The following is a 23,911-nucleotide window of genomic DNA, read 5'->3' on the forward strand; positions in this document are numbered from 1 at the left end:
GGAAAAACCCTTAATTTTTCCCTCCCGTAATGTCTCTGTCATCTATTATCAGCTGGTTCTCTGTATTCCAGACAGTGGCGTGATGAGTGGAGTCCTCCGTCCTTTTCTTTTTCCCAAAGCGTGATGCTCAGTGCAAAAAAAAAAAAAAGATGGAGGTTCTTGTGCAGCAGAGACTTTCGTCGTCGTACAAGTTTGACCTTTAAAACGTCGTTTCCCGCATCAAACGTTGTCCCAGAGCAAACTCTCTGGTTTATTTTATTTGTGAGAGAAAGACAGGAGTCCTGACTTCTTCCTATTGCTTTTAAGACACATACAATGGACCAAAGCACTCTGGATATCAGTCTTTTTGTGTTTTTTTATGGCACCACTTGCCGATGGCTTTTGAATATACTCCTCTGTCGGGTGTGTTGGCTTGTGCTGCTGTAATCCAGATCGGAGTGACACAGAGGAGAAGAAATGAAAAAGAAACAGAAAAAAAAAAAAAAAAAAAAAGTAGCTGTACAAATCCAGATTTTTTTTTTTCCCTCCGGTGCAGAGGCGGGTCGACCTGCCGCCGTCTCATTGGCTGACGGACAAAACAGGCGCACTGTGACCGTCCGGAGGCTGAAGCTTCGAGGAGAGGAAACATGAAACTTCTTTATTCTCCATTTACATGTAAAAGGAAATGAAATCCTCTCCTGTGTCCTCGGTGGGTTTGTAGCTTCAGATATACGATGTGTGTGTGTTACTGTGTGTGTATGTGTGTGTAGAGCTAATACTCAAGTGGCTGGCAGATTTGCTGCATGGCATTTTCAGAGACTTCCACTTACATGGTCACCTGGTCGTCTCTGCTACCCCTCTGCTGTGGTGGGTTGTTGGATTTGGCACAAAACACTTCAGTCACTTCTTCTCAGAGAGGCCGGGCAGGAACAGTCAGGAACAATGAGGAAACCAAGGACAAAAAAAAAGAAAAGAAAAAGAAGACCAGATATCTGTATGTAAGTCGTCTTAGAAAGAGAGAAGTGTGTCCACTGGGAGAATGTGGCAGGGGAACAAGGGGATTATCACATCTGGAGAAAGTGGAAGAGGGAAAGTCGGCAACTTCTTCAGGTTGAGGGAGACATTTCTCTTTGTTGGTGATTTTGTGAAAAAAGGATTTGGCCACAGCGAGATGAGAGAAAGGTCAACTCAGCGGCGCTCTCCTGGTCCCGTCGGAGAGCAGAGGTCAGTCCTCCGAGCCTCATCCTGAGAAGTTTAACAGAGGCTCAGCGGAGAGCGGAGAGCGGCGGCGGCGGCGATGATGATACCTCCTGATATCTGAAGCCAATGGAAGATAGTGGGAGGGTTCGGCAACTGGCTTAATGAGTCTTAAGGACAAGTCTCCACTTTTTCTTTTGCACAATTTCTCATGGGTGTCGACCCCCAACCCCCCGCCCCCCCCCTGCCTCTGCCTCTGCCTCTCCGTCCGGACTGTGTGTGCTGATGTATTGAGTTGTGTGCGTGGAGGAGTGTGTGGAGATAGGATGGTGCGGGAGCGTTTCAGTTCATGTCGATGGTGTTGAAGACCCACTCTGTGAACTTCTTGAGCTTGGCGGCGGAGGTCTGCGACTCCTCCTGCAGCCTCTGGTTGTCCTCCCACAGTCGTTTGATCTGAGTCTGAAGTCGCCCCTTCTCTTCACGCTCCTGTGGAAGCAGCACGAGTGAAATTAAACCATTTATTACATCAAATGTTTTGGTGGAGTAAAATACAGAAAATAAACACACATTTTGTCTGTCTCTAATATCCTCTATGAGGTGTTTTACATAAACAACCCAGGCCTGCAGACGGTTGAGTCACATCTAGACAGAACTTAAGGGATTTGTGGGCAGATTTTATCAGTTGACATTTCAAATCCGCCAAAAGCACAATAAAAAGTAAATCCTTTGTCGGGTGCACAAACATAAATATTGAGGCTCTGGCATTTAGCAGTTTAGAAGAAGAAATCTCTGAAAAAGTGGAGAGAGTTGCTTCTCGTCGTGTGTCGCTTCCAGCGTGATTGCTGCTGGCTCGAGGGCAGTTGAAGGAGGCGTATTGAAGCATATTGAAGCATATTAGTTTTCCCTGGTGTCAAAATTCATCTACGGCTACTTTAAAAATAAAATATGTGGACGGCTCATTGCTGCCCGGGCGTTTCACAGGAAGCCAGAGAGTTTAATCAGAATTGCATAAGAAATAAATCACAACCAGACTGCAGCAATTTGTGGGTGAAAACTCTGCTCTGCACAGAGGTCAGACTTGTTAACGCTGCGGCTGCGAAGTCTGAGACTGGTGGTTAAAAACAACTCCAAACCTTTAAAAAGAACAGCGTGCCGGAGCAGCAGGCGACCTTTTACCCTCCAGTCCTGTCAGCTTGGAATGACGAGGCAGAGCTACTGTATGTAATTTTAATAACTGGGTGAATTAAAAAACAGCCACCGATGCTAAATTTAGTCTAATTATGCATGAATCCTGTCTGGGGTCAACAGTTAGTAAGTCAGAGCTGGTTTAACAGCTTTATAAAGGTTTTCTTGGGTAAGCCTGCTACCTGCCGAACACCACCAGCTGAGCCAAACCTCCACTTCTTTCTTCACAGCCACACTGGTTTTTAAAAAGACACATCCATTCACTGCCTCAAGTTTGACTCTGAAAGGAGACTGAGGAATAGGTGGATTTGATATTTGTAGCGCTGGTGGTGCCGTCATAAAATATGTAAGAGTTGCATATTTTATGGATCTCTGAGCGTTGTTTTTGCCCGGGAACAGAGTGGAAGTAACTGAAATGAAGACACAAACTGGAGTGTATGAGTACGAGGAGACCGTGAACCCTCTGCGTCCGTTAAATGATTCTTATACGAGTACAAGAACGGGGTTGAACTGTTCCCCCTGCTGCCGGCCGATTTGATGTAATAAAACAAGAGTTTGAGTGACTGCGGTGAAATCTGAGTCGACGATAATCAAGCAGAGCAGAACCGAACAACAGAGGCGGCGCTCAACTGCTGATTGTGCGTTTCCTATTGAAGACAAAAATATTTATTTACACCCCACGCTCCCTGTTCTATTGTATCCAAAGCTTTTTAAATGTTTCATCAACTCTTGAATAGAAAAGAGGGGCAATAATCTTTTAGCACAACATGCTGTGGAGTCATAACAGTACAGTTTGTTCCTGAACTCTGCACATACAGGTGTGGATATGTCCACATGTGTGTTACAGCATGTTTGTGTTTTCCCTCCCACCTTCTTCAAATCCTCCTGGAGCATCTTCACCATGGCCTCCAGTTTGGTCACCTTCCTCTCCAGCCCTATGTGGCCCTCACTGAGGAAAGGAAAGAAAAAATACCATTAATAACCCATTATTACAACAACTGGTATCAGAGAGCTGATAATTATTTAAATTCATGCTTAATTAAGGCAGAGACAGCATTTATATGACGTGACCCCTAAAGACGTGAATGTGACATCAATAATAATGATATTTAAATAATTTTCAACTGCATATACGATTAGCTTTACTGTTTAATTGGCAGGGGTCTCTCACTTCTACTGTCTGTAGTTTGGCTACTGCATTAATAAGATCAGGCTTGATTCCCTGTGAGCATTTAAGGCTACTGCTCTTAATATGCTTGTAACTGTATCAGGTGATCTGTCTCAAGTACTAGTGAGTCGTTACCTAGATGAGGGCCGAGACAGTGGGACCGGCTGCAGCTCTATGTGAGGCTGCTGTGGACTGGAGGCCCCACTGCTCCGGTGGTTTGAGTCCCCAAACACAAAACTTCTCTGAACTGGATCAAGAGAGAAATGGACAAAAGGTAAAAACATGGCAGTTAAAGGGATAGTTCAACATTTTGGCAAATTGGCCCATTGCCATAATCCCTATAGTCATAGCAGTAGGTTCGTTACCTTTAATTGTGGGTGCAAGCTGTTTTTAGAACAGCAGAGCAGAGCCGCAAGCTGCTCAGAGCTACGCTACGGAGGCTAATGGGATTTCTTGGTTTCCCTCATCAAACTCATCAAATACACAATCCAACAACTCCAAAACGCTCTGGTGGACAAGTTGTGACTTGCACATTCAGAGAGACAGAGTTGTTTTCGAGGTAAATGCAGGGACTGCTGCCGAAAAACTGCCCACGACGGGAACTTGTATCGGCGGTTTTGCATGAATTTACCTTGAAAACAAGTCTGTCTCATAACGTTCTGTTATTATCTTATAGTGATGAATGTGCAGGTCACAACTTGTCCACCAGAGCGTTTTGGAGTTGTTGGATTGTGTATTTGATGAGTTTGATGAGGGAAACCAAGAAATCCCATTAGCCTCCGCTCTGCTCCGCCGTTCTAAAAATAGCTTGCACCGACAATTAAAGGTAACAAACCTACTGCTAAGACTATAGGGATTATGGCAATGGGCCAATTTGCCAAAATGTTGAACTTTCCCTTTAAGATCATAAAGTTAAAGTCAGATTCAGAGTTCAAAAGAAACATAAAAATATATATAGGAAAATAAAGGTATGTCTATTCGTAGTGCAATAAGCAAACACTGAAATAATGAAAGTCTGGCACTATGTCGTAGCACCAGTTTTATGTTTACTTATACTGTATTTCCTGGTTATAACATTGCTGCTGCACAGACTTCAACACTCAAGAAAAGCTTTCTTAGTGCAAAAATAAAAAGAGAAGGAGAAATTGTTTGTACCATAGTGTGTTGTGTTCCTCTCGCTCTCAAAGGTACTGGCCACGTCCACCAGGTGCGTCCACTCCAGAGGACTGTCCCTGTCTGAAGAGGGGAGGGGCATCAGCTCCTGAGGGATGGGTCCGCGGTGACGCTCCACCAAATCCACCAGTGACGTGTCGGATGCCGAAAGGTCACCTGTTAACACAAATTCAATAAGTCGTTTAGCGTTTGTCTCTATATTTCCAATCACAAGTGTTTTGTTTTTTGTTTTTTTTGATAAACTCTCTCTGTTTCTCACCATGGAGTTTGACACCGAGCTTGTAGGATGGCCGTCGAAGGGGCACGCCGCGGGTGGTGGGCGAGCGTGGGAGGGTGGAGCAGCTGAAGAGGACGTCGGTGGTGAGCGTCGGTTCAGCTACCGTGTCGCTCAGAGGGGGGAGGCGCTGTCCGCGGTAGATGCTCTCATCCGACAGCGTGCGATGGAGTGAGCGACGGCGACTGAGCGGCTGGCCCGTTGGCGATTTCTGCCCGTGCTGCGCAGGAATCGGTGGGTGGAAGTGATGAGGAAGTGTTACTGTAATATTACTAAAACACAGGCTCTTGAAAAACATGCAGCAATGTGGGGGTGGGAAATCTCAAATGTACATCTGAATATCTGCTCACACAATTCACACCAATAACAGGAAACTGCAATAACACACAAGACTGTTTCATGAAAGCTTATCTAGTCAAATTTAAATGACACCAGGTGTATTTTCTCAACTTAAACTGATATATAAAAGCTGCAGAAATGTTGTTAACACTTAATTGCAACATCATTTTTTAAAAACATGTTCCCATTATCAAATTATCTTCTTCATATGTTTGCAGAATTTACCTTTTCCTTATGTCTGCGTGGTGGCGGGGGGCTGTCTGGGGCGCTGTGCCTCTTCACATCTTCCTCCATAGTAGATTTAGCGTGAGGCTGGGGTGAGTGCATGTCCCGCAGAGAGGGCCTGGCTGCAGGCGTCGGCACGTCTCCTCCGCTCTCTCTCTCTCCTGGAGACTTCCTAAACACACACACACACACACACACAAAACCAGTTGAATTTAATTGAATTTAATGCTTTTATTGTCATTTATATCATTGGTACAAACAAAATTTAAAAAATTGCAAGCACCATGTGGTTAAAAGAGGCAGTTAAGGCTAAGAAAACACAATGAAAAAGTAAAAGTAAACAGTCAGGTAAGTATATTACACAGTCCTTTAAAGTGCAACCTGCCAGATTACTCTGTGTTGTCCATATAGTTCGATAAAAATGTGAATAAAGAACACCAGTAGAGTTCAATAGTAGTTTTTCATGCTGCACTCCTGTACTGCATCAGTGAGTCTGTTAAGTGTAACACTCTCTTCTGCCACAAGGGGGTAATCAAGTAGTACACATCTTACAGTATGACTCTAAAATGACATCAATAGGGAAGTGCAGTGGGTGGACAAGTAATGGGATCAAATGCAGTCTTATAAAGCCGCCCTGCCATAAATACTATCATTGTAAATCCAGTGATGTTCCCTTTTGTCACTCCAGTGTACATGTATGGATACAGAAAACGACTGCTGACAGCGCTGACTGCTGCTCCATTGAGCAAGACATTTAAAACACAACAAGCTCTTGTGGCATAATTAATAGCATATGATTTAAATTATTTATGTAATTATAAACACTTCAAATGCATTAGACTTGGAGCAGGAATCGTGTCCTTCCTTATTCTCTTCTTCTTCCATCCTTACTTGCGTGTGTCTCCAAAGTCGACAGAATTGATAGTGGAGCCCGGCTTCCTCCAGCCAATCAGGTACTTGGACTGAGCGCCCTGGCGGGGGTAGAAGCTCTTGGGCCCCGGGGACACAGAGGACTGGGACGACGGAGAGGTGGCCGAGGATGACGACGACGACGACTCCTCTCTGGGGGAGCTGTGGCCTGAGTGCCTGGTGCTGCTGGGAGGAAAAACAAAACAAAACACAAACACACAAGTTTAGACAAGAGTTAAGATAGATATATACTGGCTATATCGTAATCCTAGGGCTGAAAACTGTCAGCTAAGAATTTCCAGGGAGGACACATTTTATTGAGTTAGAGATGAGAAACTACATCAAGGTATCACCTGCGGTCCAGCCAGCCCTGGCAGCCTCACTCCTCCCACTCCCACCCACTACGACAGAATACAAATGCAGCTTAAACTCTGGACAGATGATGCTCAGGTCATGAACTGTAATTCTATCAGCGCACGGTGAATGAAGCGCTGCTCAAACAGGAAGAGTTTCTCTCTCTCTCTCTCTCTGCTCTGGACACCAGCTCAGCTGTGTAAAGGTGGACACGTGTTCCACATTTCCTGAAGCTGAATGTGGAAAGATAAGAGGGAGGGGAGGGGGGGGGGTTTGAAATTACTCCTGTGCTTGGTTTCCAGGAAAGAGTTGTCGAGAGGAAAGTGGCCTGGTGAGTGTTCTTCCTCGGCAAAGAAATATTGGCCTGAGTAATGAGCGCTGGAGACGAAGACATGAAGCAGAGGCGACGCAAATACGGTACTCAGATGACAAATGACTAAGTAGAAGAGGTCAAATTCAAAATAACTGCAAAAGTGAAAGTCGTTAAAGCTGAAAGAGGCGACATTTGTTCACATAAATTAGATTTTAACTTTTTTTTTCTTATCATCTTGTGCTGACGTAAGTGTTAGTGCTGTTTCACCATGTTTGTCTGCAACTGGCTGTATTTTTCAGCATATTTTAGGGTGTGTGGACATGGCTTGTGGTCAGCTGCTTGTTAACTATAATGGTGGAGAGCAGTTAGAGACAGAAAAAAAAGAGCAATGAAACGGGCACCAAAAGACCCACAGAGAACTGAATATCCAACATTGTTCATTTAAAACAGCACTGACTGTGTTTGCCATCTGCTTTAGGCCTAGATGTCGATTACCCAAGCCTCACGCGAGATTGCATTTCTTTCAGGGTAAACAGTTCTTCAAGATGAGTAACAAGTGTTTAAGCAAGAAGTTGCCCCAACTTTGTTTTCATCAGGCCACAACAATGGACACGGTTTTGTTGAGGGATGCTGAATGTCAACCACAATCTTCTGGGTTCGTAAGCCTTAGCAGCCGGTGATGTTTGTCTGTGTCCCTTCATCAAAGCCCACTTGAAAAAGTCTGAATCCCTCCTCTGACTGTTTCATTTGAGGAGTTTTTAAAAGTTGTGAGAACATAAACTACTGCAGCATTTTCCAAGAAGTGATAGAAATAGCAGAAATGTTGTTTTTTTTCCCCCTCAGTCTTAACTTGTTAATCATATTGTTACTCCTTAGGTGGCGCCTCCCCCACATTTGGAAGTTGCTACCACTCCCTTAAAAGGATAAAGTTTTAAAGTGTGGCTCCAAGTTTTGCAGAGACAATCCAACTCCTCCTGCCTCTCACACAACACTAGCTGGGTTCACACGCAGCCAAATACTCCAATTAGAATCGGTTTAGATTATAAATCCATATACAGTATAACACCTCAATCAGAATAAACAAACTCAAGCTGTATGGAATTTAATTTGGTTTCACAAGGGTAAGATATTCCTTTTCCCAAACCGATTGAAAGTAAAACCTCTATCATGTAAACTTAATGTCTGTGATCAGTCACGTGATGTTTCAATTACTAGAGTTCATAATGGGCCTCAAATTAAAATCTGACCCGGCCGGACAGGCGGTTGTTGAAGCCCGGACTCGACGCGGCTCTCTAGCATTAATACTCAGCCTGAACGCCAAAAAGAAAAAGAGGGAAAATTAGTCATTTGTATATAATTTCGGCCCAAACTCAACACATCTGTTAAGAAAAACGTCCGTTCTGAATGAATGCAGTGGCACATGTAAACACCAGATCGGAACAGATCACCTCACATGTAAACAGTTGACATGAAATCTTATCATTTAATTGTTCCTTGTTTTTTTTGCCTTTGTTTGTAACAAATTTGTTTTTTTGATTATGTTCTTCATGGGTGAGGTTTTCATATAAGCCCTTCCGGGTTCCATACCTCTCCTTTGCACAGCCCAATCATAATAACTGTTTATATTATTCTAAAGGATATGTTTGTGCAAAATAAATTAAAGTTAAAAACTTAAAAAATCTTCATTCAGAATGATTTGAATCAGAATGAAACGACCTGGCTACTGAGCGATCACCAGTGAGTAAAGACGGACCTTGAGTGTGAACCGGCATCACTCAGACTGTAGGTGCTGGCATCTCGAACCAGGAGATGCGTCGGTGGGCTCCGGCCCGTCTGGTCCATGCTCCTCTCTGCTGGCGGTCCCGGGGACTCGGCAGCGGCGGGCGACCTCTCCAGCATCCTGCGCCCCCCCTCGGTGGGGCTGTGCCACGGAGACGCCGACCGCTCCCGGCTCTCTCTGCTCCCGCTGGGCGCCAGCAGCGAGGTGGTGCTGCCGTGGTGGGAGTGGGGGTGGGCGTGGTGCGACGCTCCGTAAGAGCTGGTGTCGATGCCGCTGTCGGCCGACGCCCCCTGGAGATACCCTCCTCCCCCCAGGCCGTTGGGCTCGGGGTCGCCCGGGTCTCCGCTGGAGCCTCCTCCGCCCGCTCCCATCTCGTACCACTTATCGCTGTCGCTGTGGCCGCCGCTGGAAGCCGTGCTGGAGAGAGTGTTGCTGCTCGAGTGACCGGAGTAAGGGCCGTCCGACTACCGGGGGAGTGGAAGAGAAAGGTTTCCATGTTAGTGAAAACAGCATATTTTCAGCAAATAATCTGTCATTTGGTGAAATCCACATCATAATTTATAGTTTCTGTGTTAACTTTGTGCAAACATAGATTCAGGAATAACAACAAAAACAGGATTCAGACTGTAATCCTCTCATTTGTCAGATATGTTTTATTTGGCTATTCCGGTGTCTGTAACTACTTTACTCCTCAACGATTTATCTCCGCTGTCGACACCTGGAGAGCAGAAAAGACTTATTCTTGCTGGACTCACTGCAGCTAAGAAATTAGTAGCTATGAGGTGGAACAATTGGATTCTCACATTTCTTGATACAATTTACTAGGAGCTGTCCCCTGCTCGTGTGATTGTGGAGTTAAGGAATCCAAGATAGATCTATGGGTTTCAGTTGCCACCTAGTCGGCTGGTAGCATTTGGTTCTGTGGTGCATTAGGGTGGTGGTTGCTATTGTGGCTACTTTTATTTCTCATCTTCTCATTTTTATATCTGATGCTATGTTTTATATTAGTTATCAATATGTTTTGCCTATTTAAAAAAAGTTTGAATAATAATTTGATGACAAAAAAAAAGAAGGTGTGAAGTCCGACCTGGCTGCCTTTCTTGGGGGACAGGTGGATGACCTGCTCCTGCCTCTGGATGCGAGGAGCTCCGGAGTAGCCTTGGCCAGACTTGGAAACCGGGGCCTCTGCAACAAAACAGACCAATACACACATCTGATGACAAACACATGCATGGAGCCTGCGGTGCAAACAGATGACTTGTTGATGATTCGACGGAGAAGTTGTTCCCCCCCTCTCGCTCTGTCTGGCTCATTTATGTGTATTTTGCTACTACAGCACAGCACAGCACAGCACAGCACAGCACAGCACAGCCTGCTTCCAGGAGGCTCGTGACACTGGCATTGTTGTCATTCTGCCTCCGCCACCTCCTTTGACAAAAAACCCACATCACTTGTCATCAAACGCAACATAAATCAAACGGAAATTTGTCCCTTGGCAGTGTCTGCTGGCTTTGTTTGTTCTGGACAAGCTGCGCCACGTGAGAGAATGTGTCTATGTGTCCTGGAGCAAAACTCGGGGTATAAATGGGACTGTTGTGTAATTGTCTAGATGTTATGCAACAAGACGTACAGAGTAGGCAGCTAATGACCAACGCACCATGAGAGGGGAAGCTATGGGAGGTATCATAACATCTGCTGGGCTGAATCTAGTAATGTAGTGAGCCCGGCTCATATCTCACCAAGAATATTCATTACTCTGCATAGTTTTCTCTGCACAGCGGCCCACAGGGCGCTCTGCACTAATTAGAGACAGTTGCACGTGTGCGTGCTTGCTTGCTTGTTTGGGCGCTTGTGTGTACATATGCAGCGTATGAGACTACATACTTGTGTGTGATATACTGTTTTGTTTCGTAAAGAGATGCGATTGATCAACCAGATGTCTTGGCATGTAAAGCCTGCGATTTCATGACAGAACACAAGCATGAGTTCCCAGCAGCTTGGGTTTATGTGTTCCTGTAGGCTAGGTAGTTAAAAGTTGCTGTACAATTATGGGATAGATTTTTTTTCTATGTTTTTGGCATATCACCACCTAATGCATAAAAAACTTGCCACAGGGTATCAATAGAAGAAGAAGCAGAGGATGTGTTGAATCGTAGATGCAACAGGAAATCTTGATGCAAATCTAGTGTCTAAATTAAGGTCTTGATTTTGTTGACAGGGTTTGGGGACATAAAAGAGCAGAAGTGAGTCTTCTGCCCTCTGCGTGACTTGTGTTATTTCTGGACAAAGCACGGCCACATCATCGTCGCTGCAGTCTAGCAGGTCAAGGGGGGTAAAAAAAAACAACAAAAAAAAGGGGGAGGAAGAGCAATGGACTGAACCCTAAAACCACAGAGACAGCAAAGTGGACTGTGTACGGCTGGACACTTGGCTGACTTAGACCGAGCTGGCCCGGCGTGCATTGTTCCGCCCTGACCAATAAAGACTTAAGTGCCATAAACATCCACAAAATTAAAGAGTGGAGGCCCTTCTCTGTGATTGTGGCGTTCAGAAACAGGTTGAGGACATGGCTGGATGTAGGCTGGTGAACCATCGACTAAAGCAACATCCTGCTGAGAATCAGAGGAGCGGTGGAGGAGCATGTAGTCTTTATGGCTTTTCAGAGACCGAGCTGGAAAACAAGAAGAAAACTCCCAAAAAGCAAAAAAGAAGCAGTATATGGGAGAATGCTCATAATTAAATGCACAAGAGCATAAAAAGATGAATGAGAGACCAACATAAATAGCAGTGGATAGTGAGGGACTGACCGGAGGAAAAGGCACACAAAGAGTCGTTTGGCCAACTGTGTTTACAGGAAATAAACTGCCCCCTTTCTTTTTTGGAGGAAAAGTGGCAGGAGACTCGATCTTTATATTGTGATTGAGAATCAGTGACCGAAAACCTCCCTTTTCTCCCCCATTCAATAAGTCTCTCTCCTGCTATTTCTGTTTGTCTCATTATCTTTCCACCTTTTTGTCTGTTTGCAGAGACATCAAGACCTTCTCTGTGAAGGCAATATAATTCACAGCTAGCTGAGCCGGAGGAGGAAGAGGAAGAGGAGGACAGGGGAAGAGAAGTGCTGTTTAGAGGCAGTGTGGATTCTGTCACAGTTGGTATCTCAACACTGGAAGGAGGCTGCTGCGAAAAAAAAGTCACTTGCAGATGAGGAGGCACAGAAAACACCATGCGCACTCCCTTCTGCAAACCTGTCATCGCTAAAATTTTTGTAATATGGATGGATATATGGTTTTCACTGGCAAGTGTCCTTACATTCCTCCCCTATATAAGAACTCATACACATATATAAGATGTTTATAAAACCAGGATGTGTAAATATACATTATTATTACCACCAAAGATACTTACAAGCTGTGCCAATGATATGAAATGGTACACATCCATAGAAAGTGAGCTATTTATATTTTATTATGATAACATTAGATATCTACAGTCATATTTAGCAATATGGAAATTATTAGTGCAGGTGTTCATGTACGTTAATTGACGTTACCAAGGAGATCTGTGTCAAATCTCACAAGAGTGTGTTGTTGAGACAGAGACAGGTCTTAAACAAAGTACTTTCCTCCTGATTTGCCATTTAAGTGTCATTTCAAAATGTTCAGAGGAGCTGTGGCTTGTGAAAAATGAGTCCAATACTTACTCCGGTGCAATGGGGCGAAAGAATTGGCCATAATTTGTGCTCATGTTCACTCCAATTGGAGATAATAGACTCAAGACGTGCTGCTAAAGGGGCCGGGTGGTGGTGGTGGTGGTGGTGGTGGTGAAACCCACGTGACTCGTCGTGTTTCTACACTGCCTTTGTTACCACCACTGCACCTTCATCACTTCACAGGTTTACTGTATTACCGCAACCACTTCAACATCAGGTGTATTTACCTGTTGACCCTCGTTCCGATCCTCCCCCCTCCTCCATTCTTGACCAGTTGGGAGTGGACTTTCCGCTGCTCCCGCCCTCTCCGCCCTCTCGTCTCTCCGTGGACATGGGAGAATGGCGGCTTCCTCCAAACCTGATAAATGAGCACAGAGTGAGTCCCAGAATCAGAGAGAATACTTTTGTTGTTAATATCAGCACCATTAGATAAAGGTCAATGTTTCCTCTTATTAAAACTGCAGAGCAAGAAAAGACAGAAAAACAGACTTTGAAACATAAGAGTTTCCCACAGGCTGTCGTGGGTGGATGTAAAGAAAAAAAAGAGAGATGTTTACCATAGAGAAACACAACACAACTCTAGCACCTCTCTCTCTTACACTGTCATACACAGACACAACCGTCAAATCAACACAGTTCAAACCCAACTCCTGGTTTTATTGCAAAAATAATAAACATGAATTATGTAAATCTAACTCTCTGTGTTGAAATGAATATATGAGTCTGAAAATCGTCTCAGGAGATGAGTCCTGTACTTTCTAAAAAGATGAAATCTGACAAGTACCATTGTGTTATGATGCATCAGCTACTGAGCGTGAACACACAACGGCTGAGTTGACAGTCACAAAACAGACAACATGAAATAAATATTCTCTATGGTTAATAATTAGCTAAGAAATGAAAAAGTAATCACTCAACAAGGGCCTCGGGACAGCAGAAAACCTTTTTGTGACACTGTGGGAGCTTCGTTTTCGCTTTTGTTGATAGGATGCATCAAAAATCTGCATAAAAAATAGAGACAAACACACAACCCCTCCCCTCCCCCCTCCCCATTCCTTACTGCTCAGGCATGGACTTCTGTCTCCAGTGAGCTGAGCTTCCGGAGGTGTCACTGGAACAAGACAAGTTGCTTGGAGAGCTTCGATTGTGAGGAGAGCGACCCAACGCCAGCGAGGAGGCCAGGCTGTAGCTTTCACTGCCCGGAGACATCCTGCTACACACACACATACACACAATGACACATACACACAGGAACCATGATGTACTGTGAGGATTTACAGCCACATGGAAATGGAGGAACTAAAGGAAGATGAAATAAACAAAGCAATGCATTGTAAAAGAAAAAAAAATGTTCTAAGTTTTTCCTTCAGAGGAAATTCCATTGATTTCTACTTTGTGATCCTGGTTCCCACATAGTCTGGATAAAAAAAAGTGTTATGATTACTTAAAAGCCTCCGCTACATACCCAACAGCTGCTTTTTTTGTGAGCTTTGTCGATACACTAGCTTATTTCACCTGAATCTTAGGGGTGAAAATAGAAGCTCCAGATACTCATACCTTCAAATAAAAAAAAAGGAAAAACTAACAAAATACCGATGACTCAGTGATTACTTCACCAGCTGCTCAGAGTTCTGGCCTTTAAAATCCATATTTTCCAGTTTGTATTCATTTTTGGAAACCTTTCCCACACACCAACCCCCCCCCCCCCCCCCCCTCCCCAAATACAAATGTGATTTTCCGCAGACAGGTTCTTCTATTCTAACCTTTTGGTGTCCAGGGGTCGACCGTCGCTGCTGACGCTGCGTGGGATGACCCCGCCGCCCCTCTCCAGCCTCTCGGCCGACAGCGTCTTCCCCACCGAGCTGCCCAGGCTGATGGCGCGGTTGGGCGTGTGGGGCTGCGGCGAGGCGGTGAGCGACTGCTGGGGGCTGCTGGACGTCCTCTGCCACTTGTTGTTGTTGCTGCGGAAGGGGAACTTGTACTCGAAGGAGCCGCTGTCGGTGCTGCTGCCCTTGTACTCCGACACGGGCATTCGATAGAGCTCTGAACAGCCTCTGTGGGACGAAAAATGTTGGATTGAGTCTGTTTGTCTCTCTCTGCCAGTGGAGGTTCGCTCAGTTTTTCTTTCCTGGCAGGTTATTAAAAACATCTTAAATATTATTGTCTCTTAAAACAAGGACAGCTATTTGACCTCTGCCTCTTCGTTCGAGTGCAAACCACTAAACATCTGATACAAAAGAGCGGCTCATTTGTTTACCGCCGTTGGAAAACACGAACAAAAGCGGCGTATTTAACAAGTGCCTCGCATACTGTAAAGTACCATCCCACCTACCTGCGCGGAGTGGCGTCGTCATGTGGTGGGATGATAACGACGCGCACCGTCACAGAGGTCCGCAGGAGGTCAATCATCTGCTCGTGGGTCAGTGTTGCTACGGCAACTTTACAGATTTCCACCAATCGGCTTCCCTGTCGCAGTCCCGCCTGCCAGGCGTAGCCGTACGGCTCCACCTAGTAGCGACAAAGTTTGACTGCATTAGAACTGAAATAGTGAGCAGCAGAAATATATTTTAAAAAAGGAGAGTTACGTGAGTTTTCTCCATTGGAAAATGGAAAATGTTATTGGGTGAATTAATGTAAGCCATTTTAGGACAAAACATGCAAATGAATGGCAGCCACAGTCTCATCTCTATGATTTAATCGCATCTAATAAGGGGAGAGTAATGGTGTAAATATTTTTTCCAATAAGCCGGAGATAAATCAGTTAACACTTCAAAGACACAGACTGAGAACTAATTCAAAACATACAGACTTAAAAATTAATTCAATACAAAAACAAAACAAATGCAAGTATAGATTCATCACAATAACGAGTAGATGACAAATAATTAAGCATATTCAGATGTTCTGTGTAAACATCTGCCACCCAGTGATTTACTAGGTTGTTTCAGAGTCTATTTTCAGTGGGACATTTGGGTACAGAGTGATACCTCAGCCACGATGCCTTCGTAGTTCACATGGAAGCCGAGCTGCCCCAGGCCGTTTCGGCGAAGTGTCATCTCTGATGTCTCACAGCCTTTAGTCAGGAGCTGGACATCGGGAGGGAAGGAGAGATGCACAATGAGTACGAGAGAAGAAAGAGAGAAGAAACGACAGTAATGATGGGAGGAGAGATGATGACAAAGAGCAAAATGGGGACAGAAAGGTGCAGAAAGTAAAAAAAAAAAAAAATGGCAAAGCAGAGAGAAGGAAAAATTGAGGTAGATTTGTCTTATCATCCAAAACTTCAGTCAAATGTGCACAAAAGTCAAACACCATCTCTGTGAGTACAGTCGGCTTTTTGGGACGAGGGCAATCAATGGGATTATCCAGGTCTGCAAACATGAAGGGGTGTGTGTGTGCGCAGGTGTGCATACATGTTCCGTGCAAACTTTCAGTGACCCCCTTCCACATTCATGGTACATTCACACAATAGACAGGGAGGGACAGAAATAAACACTTTAGGTCTTCCTGCTCAGGAGAAACATTTTTGAACTTTTTTCCAGTATTTTCGTGGAACGTGTGATGTGACTCTCTGCATTTGGAGAAGGTGGGCGAGCACTGCAAAGCAGATGCTTTTCTTTCTGTAAGTGTTGGAAGAAAAACGTTTTTAAGAAAAGTTTTTTTTTATTTTTTTTTATAGAGAAACAGCTCAGATCACTTGTCATAATGCAAAGGGCAACCAGCGAGTTGACACAGAATCGGATAAAAACAGTCCTCCATCTTCTTCTTCTTCTTCTTCATTGTGGCCAGTCACAGCTGATCACTCCCACCCTCTCTCCATCTCTCTTTCTCCCTGAGTGATGTGTCTGGCAGCTTCAAGGTGCCTTGCATTTTTCTGTCTGAACAGGACGTTAGCAAAAGCTCCATAGAAGCCAAACTTCACAGGGCTAGCGTGAATAAATCATGCCGCAGACTGGCACCTGATAGGAATTGTTATGATGCTCTCTGATGTTTCTGAATGTGTGCGTAGGAGAGGAAGAGAGAGTACAAGAAAAAGGGGAACGATAAAGAGTAAACAAGAGGGGGAGAAAAAAAGGAGAGCAGAGAGATGAGCATGAGAGAGAGACGTACAGAGAGATACAGAGAGAGAGGGAGGGTGGAAGAGACAAGTTCCATAAAGCGAGTCGCCCAAGGCCACTTCTCTTCCGCTCTCTGGCAGCGACGTATTCCAAATGATTGAAGATTAACGCCAGATGCATAAAATGCAACATGAAAGTGAGACACTTCTCTGAGTCGCGAGCCAAATAACGATGTGTTTGTTCAAGTATGTTTGTATGCATGCATGTGTGCAAATCAAAGACGGTGGAGGTGGACTCAATCCAGGTTACATAAATACATACATGATAAAAACCATCACACACACACACACACACATATGCACACACAAGCACAGTTTGAAGGTAGGGGGAGACTGGAGATATGAATGTATTCTAAAGCACTGGTGATTACATAAGAAAACACCTTTTTTTCTCCTAACCAGTTTCCATGGAAACAGCTAAGGAAGAGCTATCACCACTTTGCTGTGTGTGTAGGTGTATGGAGCCATTAGGAGTCTGTTGTCCAGAGGTGTTTCTGAAACTCCCTCAATAAAGCTGAGACCAGTAATGAGACAGCAGCTTTGGCATGTAGACATAAAAAATGCTGTCATTTTGGCAGACTGACAGCCGACAGCCAAGAGTGGGAGAGAGAGAGAGAGTGTGAGTGTGTGGGCCAGGTAAATGATCAATGGCAGCCAGCAGCGTTCATGTCCATTGATTTGCTTTTCCCAGTACTTGTCTGCTCCATGTGAATGAATGCTTGTCACCTTTAGTCGTCGTTTTGTTGTCATCCAGAGTCCTCTAACTACCCCGCTGAGTCTGGTACAGTTCTGCAGCATAAGTGGTGCCACCCGTTTGATAACGCGGACCAAGGGACCTAATTTCAGTTCTCTTGGCAAATAAATATGGCATCAACTGATCTAATGTGATTTTGAATGTGCAGCAGCCCAACAGGGAGCAAGAGGCCCAGCAAATGACAAGTGTTGCTTCAAATTATGAAGATAAATCAAAAGTTATTAAAGGGATAGTTCAACATTTTGGCGAATTGGCCCAATGCCATAATCCCTATAGTTTTAGGAGTAGGTTTATTACCTTTAATTGATCGGTGCAAGTTATTTTTAGAACGGCCGAGCAGAGCCGCGAGCTGCTCAGAGCTACGCTACGGAGGCTCATGGGATTTCTTGGTTTCCCCCGTGGTGAAAGTGCAGGTCACAACTTGTCCACCAGAGCGTTTTGGAGTTGTTGGATTGTGTATTTGATGAGTTTGATGGGGGAAACCAAGAAATCCCATGAGCCTCCGTAGCGTAGCTCTGAGCAGCTCGCGGTTCTGCTCCGCCGTTCTAAAAATAGCTTGCACCGACAATTAAAGGTAACAAACCTACTGCTAAAACTATAGGGATTATGGCTATGGGCCAATTTGCCAAAATGTTGAACTATCCCTTTAAACATATTACAAGTGAGAACAGGTTTTATATTTTCATTATCTAAGCCGTGTGTGTGTGTGTGTGTGTGTGTGTCTGTGTGTGTGTGTGTGTGTGTGTGTGTGTGTGTGTGTGTGTGTGTGTGTGTGCTCTAACCTCTAGACGTTTGACCACTTCTTTGAAATCCTCAGTGTTATTACTGATGCTCCTCAGAGACACGCTCTCTCCCCGCTCGTAGAAAATCCGCAAGGACGCGGGGCTGCTCAGCATCCAGCCAATCACGTCTTTTGTGGCGCAGTTGAACACCACGGCTTTGGCCTCTTGGTCCAGCAGGATGAGAAAGTCGTTGGACATGGCCAGGAGACCCTCCAGTTCCCCTCCGGTCCCGTGATCCTCGGCGTGGACCATCCAGGTCACCGCCCCGAGGCTGCGCAGCTCCGCCCCCGAGTACGGCCGGCTCTTCTCTTTCTTCTTGTGCGCCAGCGAGATGAAAGGAAACTTCCCGGAGGGGTCGATGGGCGTGCTGGTGGTGTGACGCTCGGCCAGGTCGCGCAGGTACTCCTGACGCGTCCGGGTGGCCATGGCGCGGAACTTGTGCGACTTGTGAGCGGCGTTTTCCGCGTTTATGACCTTGGCCAGCAAGAAGTCCCGGAAGACGGAGGACTTGGGGAAGGTGACGCCTTCTGGGATCGGGGGTCCGAAAGAGGGCACGTCTTTGGAACGAGTGACCGCCACACTGGAGGAGAAAGAGGAGAGAAGAGAAGAACTGATGGTTAACGAATGAGTTGTTCCAGATGGGCTAACAATGTGGCAAACAGAGGCTGCTGGGTGTTTCTCCTCAGACGTTACAGATTCTCCGGCTCAGATCTAGCGTTTTATTGCGCCGTAAATCAAAATCCAGCCATCCAGCCATCCAAAGCTTGAGGGGTTTTATGTCATTAAGATTTACAAGTTAAAACAAACGGTATAGCCAGATTCAGCAACACAGATAATGTTTGATACAAAGCCTTTACCCTCAAACAAGTGTGGGAACATAAAAATAGAAAACCCTTTGACAGGTTTATATCACATCTCAGCACTGAAACAACAACAGTCTGAATTTTTAAGTGGTAAAAGTAGCAGAGTCAGTTCCAAACTCTCCCTTTTCCCCCTTTCTTGGTAAGATAATCTTTCTTCAGAATCATCTGTTTCAAATGACTCATCTGCCGCTGTATTTATTACCTAAACAGAGTTATCTGTCCAAGTGCTGTACCCAATAAGTATTAATGGCTTTACTCTGTTTGCTTCGCCGCCGTTTCCTTACGGCGTGTTTAATTTCTATGTGCTATACCTTCCTGTTTTCGCTGCTCCCCACCTCCCTTTCTCATCTCCCTTTTCCTTTCATTAAGTCCCAGGAATGGCCATCTGAGGCTGTTTGCCCCGTCTGGTATGTCAGGAACTCAGCTGAGCAGCCACGGAGAGGAAGGAGAGGAGAGGAGAGTGGAGGAGAGAGGATGGAGGGGGGGGACTGCTATTCAAAAATCTCCTGCCCAAAGCCCACAGAAAACCCAAGAGTGAGAGAAAAAAAAAGGAAAATGTGGCCAAGAAGGGAAATTTGTGTGTGTGGGAGACTCTGGGAAGATTATGGGAACGATTGCTCACTGGAAAGAAAAGACAAACAGACTTCAGACCAGATCTGTTCAACATCTCAGTCTGAAGCAGTTAATAAATAAGGACCAGTCTATTCATGGGACACCTGTCCTGGTCTCAACCTCCTCATGACCAAATGAGCTCAATCACACGACTTCATTCAGGTGATAATTACCAGCTGACAGGAGTAACACTGTAAGTCGAGCCCCCTTGTCTCCCACACACACACACACACATCTCTGGTGACATGCATCAGTAAACATGTTGACACCAGGATTAATAGCTTTGTCTAATAAGCAACTAAAGTCAAATTGTCTCCCACATATTTCTAAACAGAGACACCCTGTCCTCAAGGGAGACTCGCGGTGTTCAATTATACTAACCGTCAAATTGTTGACACCTTATTCCCCACCTTTCCTTACTTGTGACAGACAGGGGTAAGAGAGGAAGCTTTTTTTTCATTTATTTATGTTTTTTCATTTTTTTCCTGCTTGAAATTGCCTTGGGAGTGAAAACAGGCTTTTATACTATAGCGCTGGCAAATGAACGCCGAGAAGCTGAGAATACCTTCAGCTGTTGCTAGTGTGTCAAAATGTTGCTTTGCGTTTCCCACAAGGCATAAGGTAGAAGAAGGAAAGAAAGGTGGCGTGTGTGTGTGTGTGTGTGTGTGTGCACATGCGTAGGTGGAGGGTCATACACAAATACGTTAACATAAACATCCCTGCAGCTATTGTGGGAAGGATTTGTGTCGGCTTTCATTTGACTGCTTGTGTATTTGCACTAAGAGCCTTATCTCTCTCATTTCTGCCATCACAGAGAATAATTCAAACAGTCCAATAAAAATCGCTGCGGCATCATACTGTCACTTCATACATACTTAAATTTTTTTGCGCGCACTGCCTTGTTTACTGCCGTTCTTCCACATTCAAAAACAGGATGTTGTAACTGAAAGATCAAAGTGTTACTTACTTTCCTAGATGCTCTCAAACGCCTTTGTGTTTAAAATAAGACACAAACCGTGCCAGATCCTATATATATACAGTATATCCCAATTCGATTTTTCACACCAACACACAACATCTGTAACAGTAAGTACTGTTCAAACCTGAAAACACATAATATTTGCCTATTAATTAGACAGGCAGGTTGATGTAAAGGCTCCTCCCCACTCATTTTGAAAACAAATCCTGTACAAACAGGCAGGTTTAGGCAGTGATTCATGGTGACAAACACAAAGATGATTATCTGGGATAATGGGACTTTGCTGTTGCCCTCAGCTGTTCCACTCTTTAGTATGTTTCAGCTCATTATTATGGTTACAGCTTTGTTTATTTGTTTTCTCAGGAGTGAGTAGAGACCAAATAAGAGATAAAAGTAGAGTGAATCTTTGACTTGCATCCATCAAGTGCTTAGGAAGATGATGATGAAATGCTAATGTTGCTCTGTATCAGCTGGAAAAGTAATTGTCTGCTCACATGTCCATTATATCAAATTCAAAAAGTGAGTAAATGCAGGTTTAAAACAGCTCTTAATATGCAAATATACTCAAGTGCAGCTTCAGACGATTGATAATTAGAAATGCAGTGCAGAGAGACACCTGCTTGCATCTGATATTCACTCGATGACAGGTGAATCATGCAGGGTATTTCAGAAAGAGGAGCGACAGCAAAGTGGTCATACGCAGCCTGAATAAATGATTAAAATAAAAAAAGTGACCTTTTATTCTTATTCTTCCCCATCGTTACAAACATCACTCAATACATTACACCGGAGCTCTAAAAGCACTTGTGCTGATCTCAAACACCTGTGAGTCAGTCGACCAAAGACCTGTGACTCACGTAGGACACAAAGACGTGATGGCGAGAGAAAGAGAAAGAGAGAGAAAGGGGTAGAGGAATTCAGGCCAGAGAACATTCAGAAAAAAATATAATAATCATGAATGAGGAAAAAGAAAGACCAAATTGAGAAAAGAGGGTGAGAACGAGAGAGAAAGAAAAAAAGAAAGGGGGGGCTAGGAGAGTGGAGTCGAGTGCAGTGGGAATTGCTGGGCTGTGTGGCTGGCTGGTTGGCTGGCTGCTGTGAGATGGTCATGGCAGGAGGGTTGGCAGTAGAAATGAAAGAGCACATTCCTGTGGTTTCAGTGATTTGTGGTCTTATAAATATCCAGTGTGTGGGCAGCTCTGCTCCTCCAGTATCCACAACCTGCTGCCCACTGAGCCAGGGCAAGAAAAAGAACATGTCAATACCTATTGGAGTTGGGAGACTCAGAGGAGGAACAGTAAATGTTTTGTGGACAGTATCTGCAGTTAGGTTAGAGACTAGTAGCAGCTGTTTTGGCTTTAAAGTTATCTTGACATTGGAAGTGAGAATGAATCTGTTAAAAAAGGACAAATATGGAGTTAAGAGTGAAACTGCTTCATAGATAACACAAAACTGATGACTACAGGGAGGGGATGACCTCAGCCCTGCAACAGTTAGTGTTATCCATCATCACTGACACTGTGTTATTAATGTACAGTAGCACACAGGACAAGATGAATGTGTGAGCACAAAGAGGCCACATGAAGTTGTCATACTGTACAGTGAAAAATAAATACGGGGACAAGAGTCAACCTGTGCACGGAAGCGAGTCATTTTTCACACTGAACAAAAAAAAGTGTTCATCTGGTGTTGCGCTCATCTCAATCACACAGCCGGTATTACCTCATACAGTGTAATGCTCCCTTGTTTAGTCACGTATAGGCATTACTTCATAGAGGTGTGTAAGAAAAACAGAAACAAATACATACTACAGTAAGAATTCAACCCTGAAGACATCGGTGAATTGTTGCATTACTTGCTTTTCTAGAAACTGACTCTTAATATTTACTTTTCGACATGTGTTAAGTGTTTGCTTTCAGTGACACAATACCAATTTATTCCTCTCAGGATGTTTGGTCACACAGGCAGTAACTTTTTCAGTCGGCACTGAAATGTAAAGTTCAGTAGTTCTCATATCTTAATCCATTTTATCTGCAGCCATTAGGACCTCATTACTCAAAAGTAGCTTTTAAAGTAGGTGGGATTAACAGGTAATCACATCCAATTATAGCAGCAGCGTTCAAGCAGTAAATAAATAACCGAAAACATGTGGCCTGGTTCGCTAGAAACAGAGGAAATCTTGTATGGGAACAATCTGAGAGATCTTGGCAAAGATGCATGCCTCAGATGGAGAATGTAATTCCTTGATATTGAGAGGTTGGAAAGTTGGTTCCCACAGTGCATCAATGTATTCACATTTATATTCTTAAACAATTCCAGTATAACAATATGTGGTACTATAATTCATTAATTAGCCTACAGCCCGTCTGTTTAGGCAGTCATTTGCTCCACTTACTCATTGTATATACTATTATTTTATGTGTCTGTTTTGTGGTCCATTGAATCAAGTTTTATATTCACTCTTATAAAGCACTTTGTGACATGATTTGTCTGTGAAAAGTGCTATATAAATAAACTTTATTTTTTATTTATTTTTTATTTTTTTAACTTCATTGAAATCGTCTCTGAATTTGACATTAGTCTGTAGTGAGTCATCCTAATAATTGTAGCTAGCTGTAGTGACAACTCTATAGGAGTAACGGCGCTGAATAAAACACACAAAAGGATTCCAAATTCCTGCAAACACAATCCACTGTTGCACCGGTCTCACAGCCAACAGAACCACATGAGAGACTTATAACCACTGATATTGTCTACAGCAGACAAGGGGAATTATTCAAGATCAAGTTAGTGCTTTCTCAGATGTTTCAAAACCTACAGATCCCCTGAGGAGGGAGTCCAGGTGAATGTGGGAAAAGACTTAAGAGCGCAGAACCACATTAAACAGAACAATGAGGTGTGCTGTATTTCCCTGCCCTGTGTGTATAGGAATGTCCTCTGAAACCTGGAGGAAACACACTAAGGCTTCAAAGCATTTAGGTCATCATTACTTAATACATTATGACTCAGTCAACTTCCCCGTGGTGACTACAAATTGTAATTTGCCTCTGGAACCAGATGTTTCACCTCGATAGTGCTTTTTTCTCCCCACTTCAGAAAACCTAATTCAAAAATTGTGAATCACAAAAGGCACGTGTAAATAGTATTTGCTCCGTCGTCACTCCGTGGCAGGGCTCTGGTGTGTGTGTGTTGTTGCTCA

At 44.2% G+C, this 23,911-nt stretch overlaps 1 protein-coding gene across 1 annotated transcript in view; it reads right to left on the minus strand.

The window, feature by feature from the left end:
* Positions 1-1,510: 1,510 nt before the first annotated feature.
* sipa1l1 (signal-induced proliferation-associated 1 like 1) overlaps positions 1,511-23,911 on the minus strand; it is a gene marked incomplete at its 5' end in the record, with an annotated part of 31,416 nt that continues 9,015 nt past the window's right edge. Inside the window, 15 exons of the mRNA XM_084000486.1 lie at positions 1,511-1,662; positions 3,232-3,310; positions 3,665-3,776; positions 4,685-4,858; positions 4,962-5,196; positions 5,541-5,712; positions 6,432-6,635; positions 8,870-9,360; positions 9,984-10,081; positions 12,833-12,963; positions 13,666-13,815; positions 14,369-14,659; positions 14,938-15,113; positions 15,593-15,691; positions 18,259-18,838. Coding sequence (XP_083856612.1) covers positions 1,519-1,662; positions 3,232-3,310; positions 3,665-3,776; positions 4,685-4,858; positions 4,962-5,196; positions 5,541-5,712; positions 6,432-6,635; positions 8,870-9,360; positions 9,984-10,081; positions 12,833-12,963; positions 13,666-13,815; positions 14,369-14,659; positions 14,938-15,113; positions 15,593-15,691; positions 18,259-18,838 — 3,136 coding nt within the window. The 3' untranslated portion in view covers positions 1,511-1,518. The remainder of the gene's footprint in view (positions 1,663-3,231; positions 3,311-3,664; positions 3,777-4,684; positions 4,859-4,961; positions 5,197-5,540; positions 5,713-6,431; positions 6,636-8,869; positions 9,361-9,983; positions 10,082-12,832; positions 12,964-13,665; positions 13,816-14,368; positions 14,660-14,937; positions 15,114-15,592; positions 15,692-18,258; positions 18,839-23,911) is intronic.

Source organism: Trachurus trachurus (genome assembly GCF_905171665.1).
Source record: "Trachurus trachurus genome assembly, chromosome: 24".
NCBI lineage: Eukaryota > Metazoa > Chordata > Actinopteri > Carangiformes > Carangidae > Trachurus > Trachurus trachurus.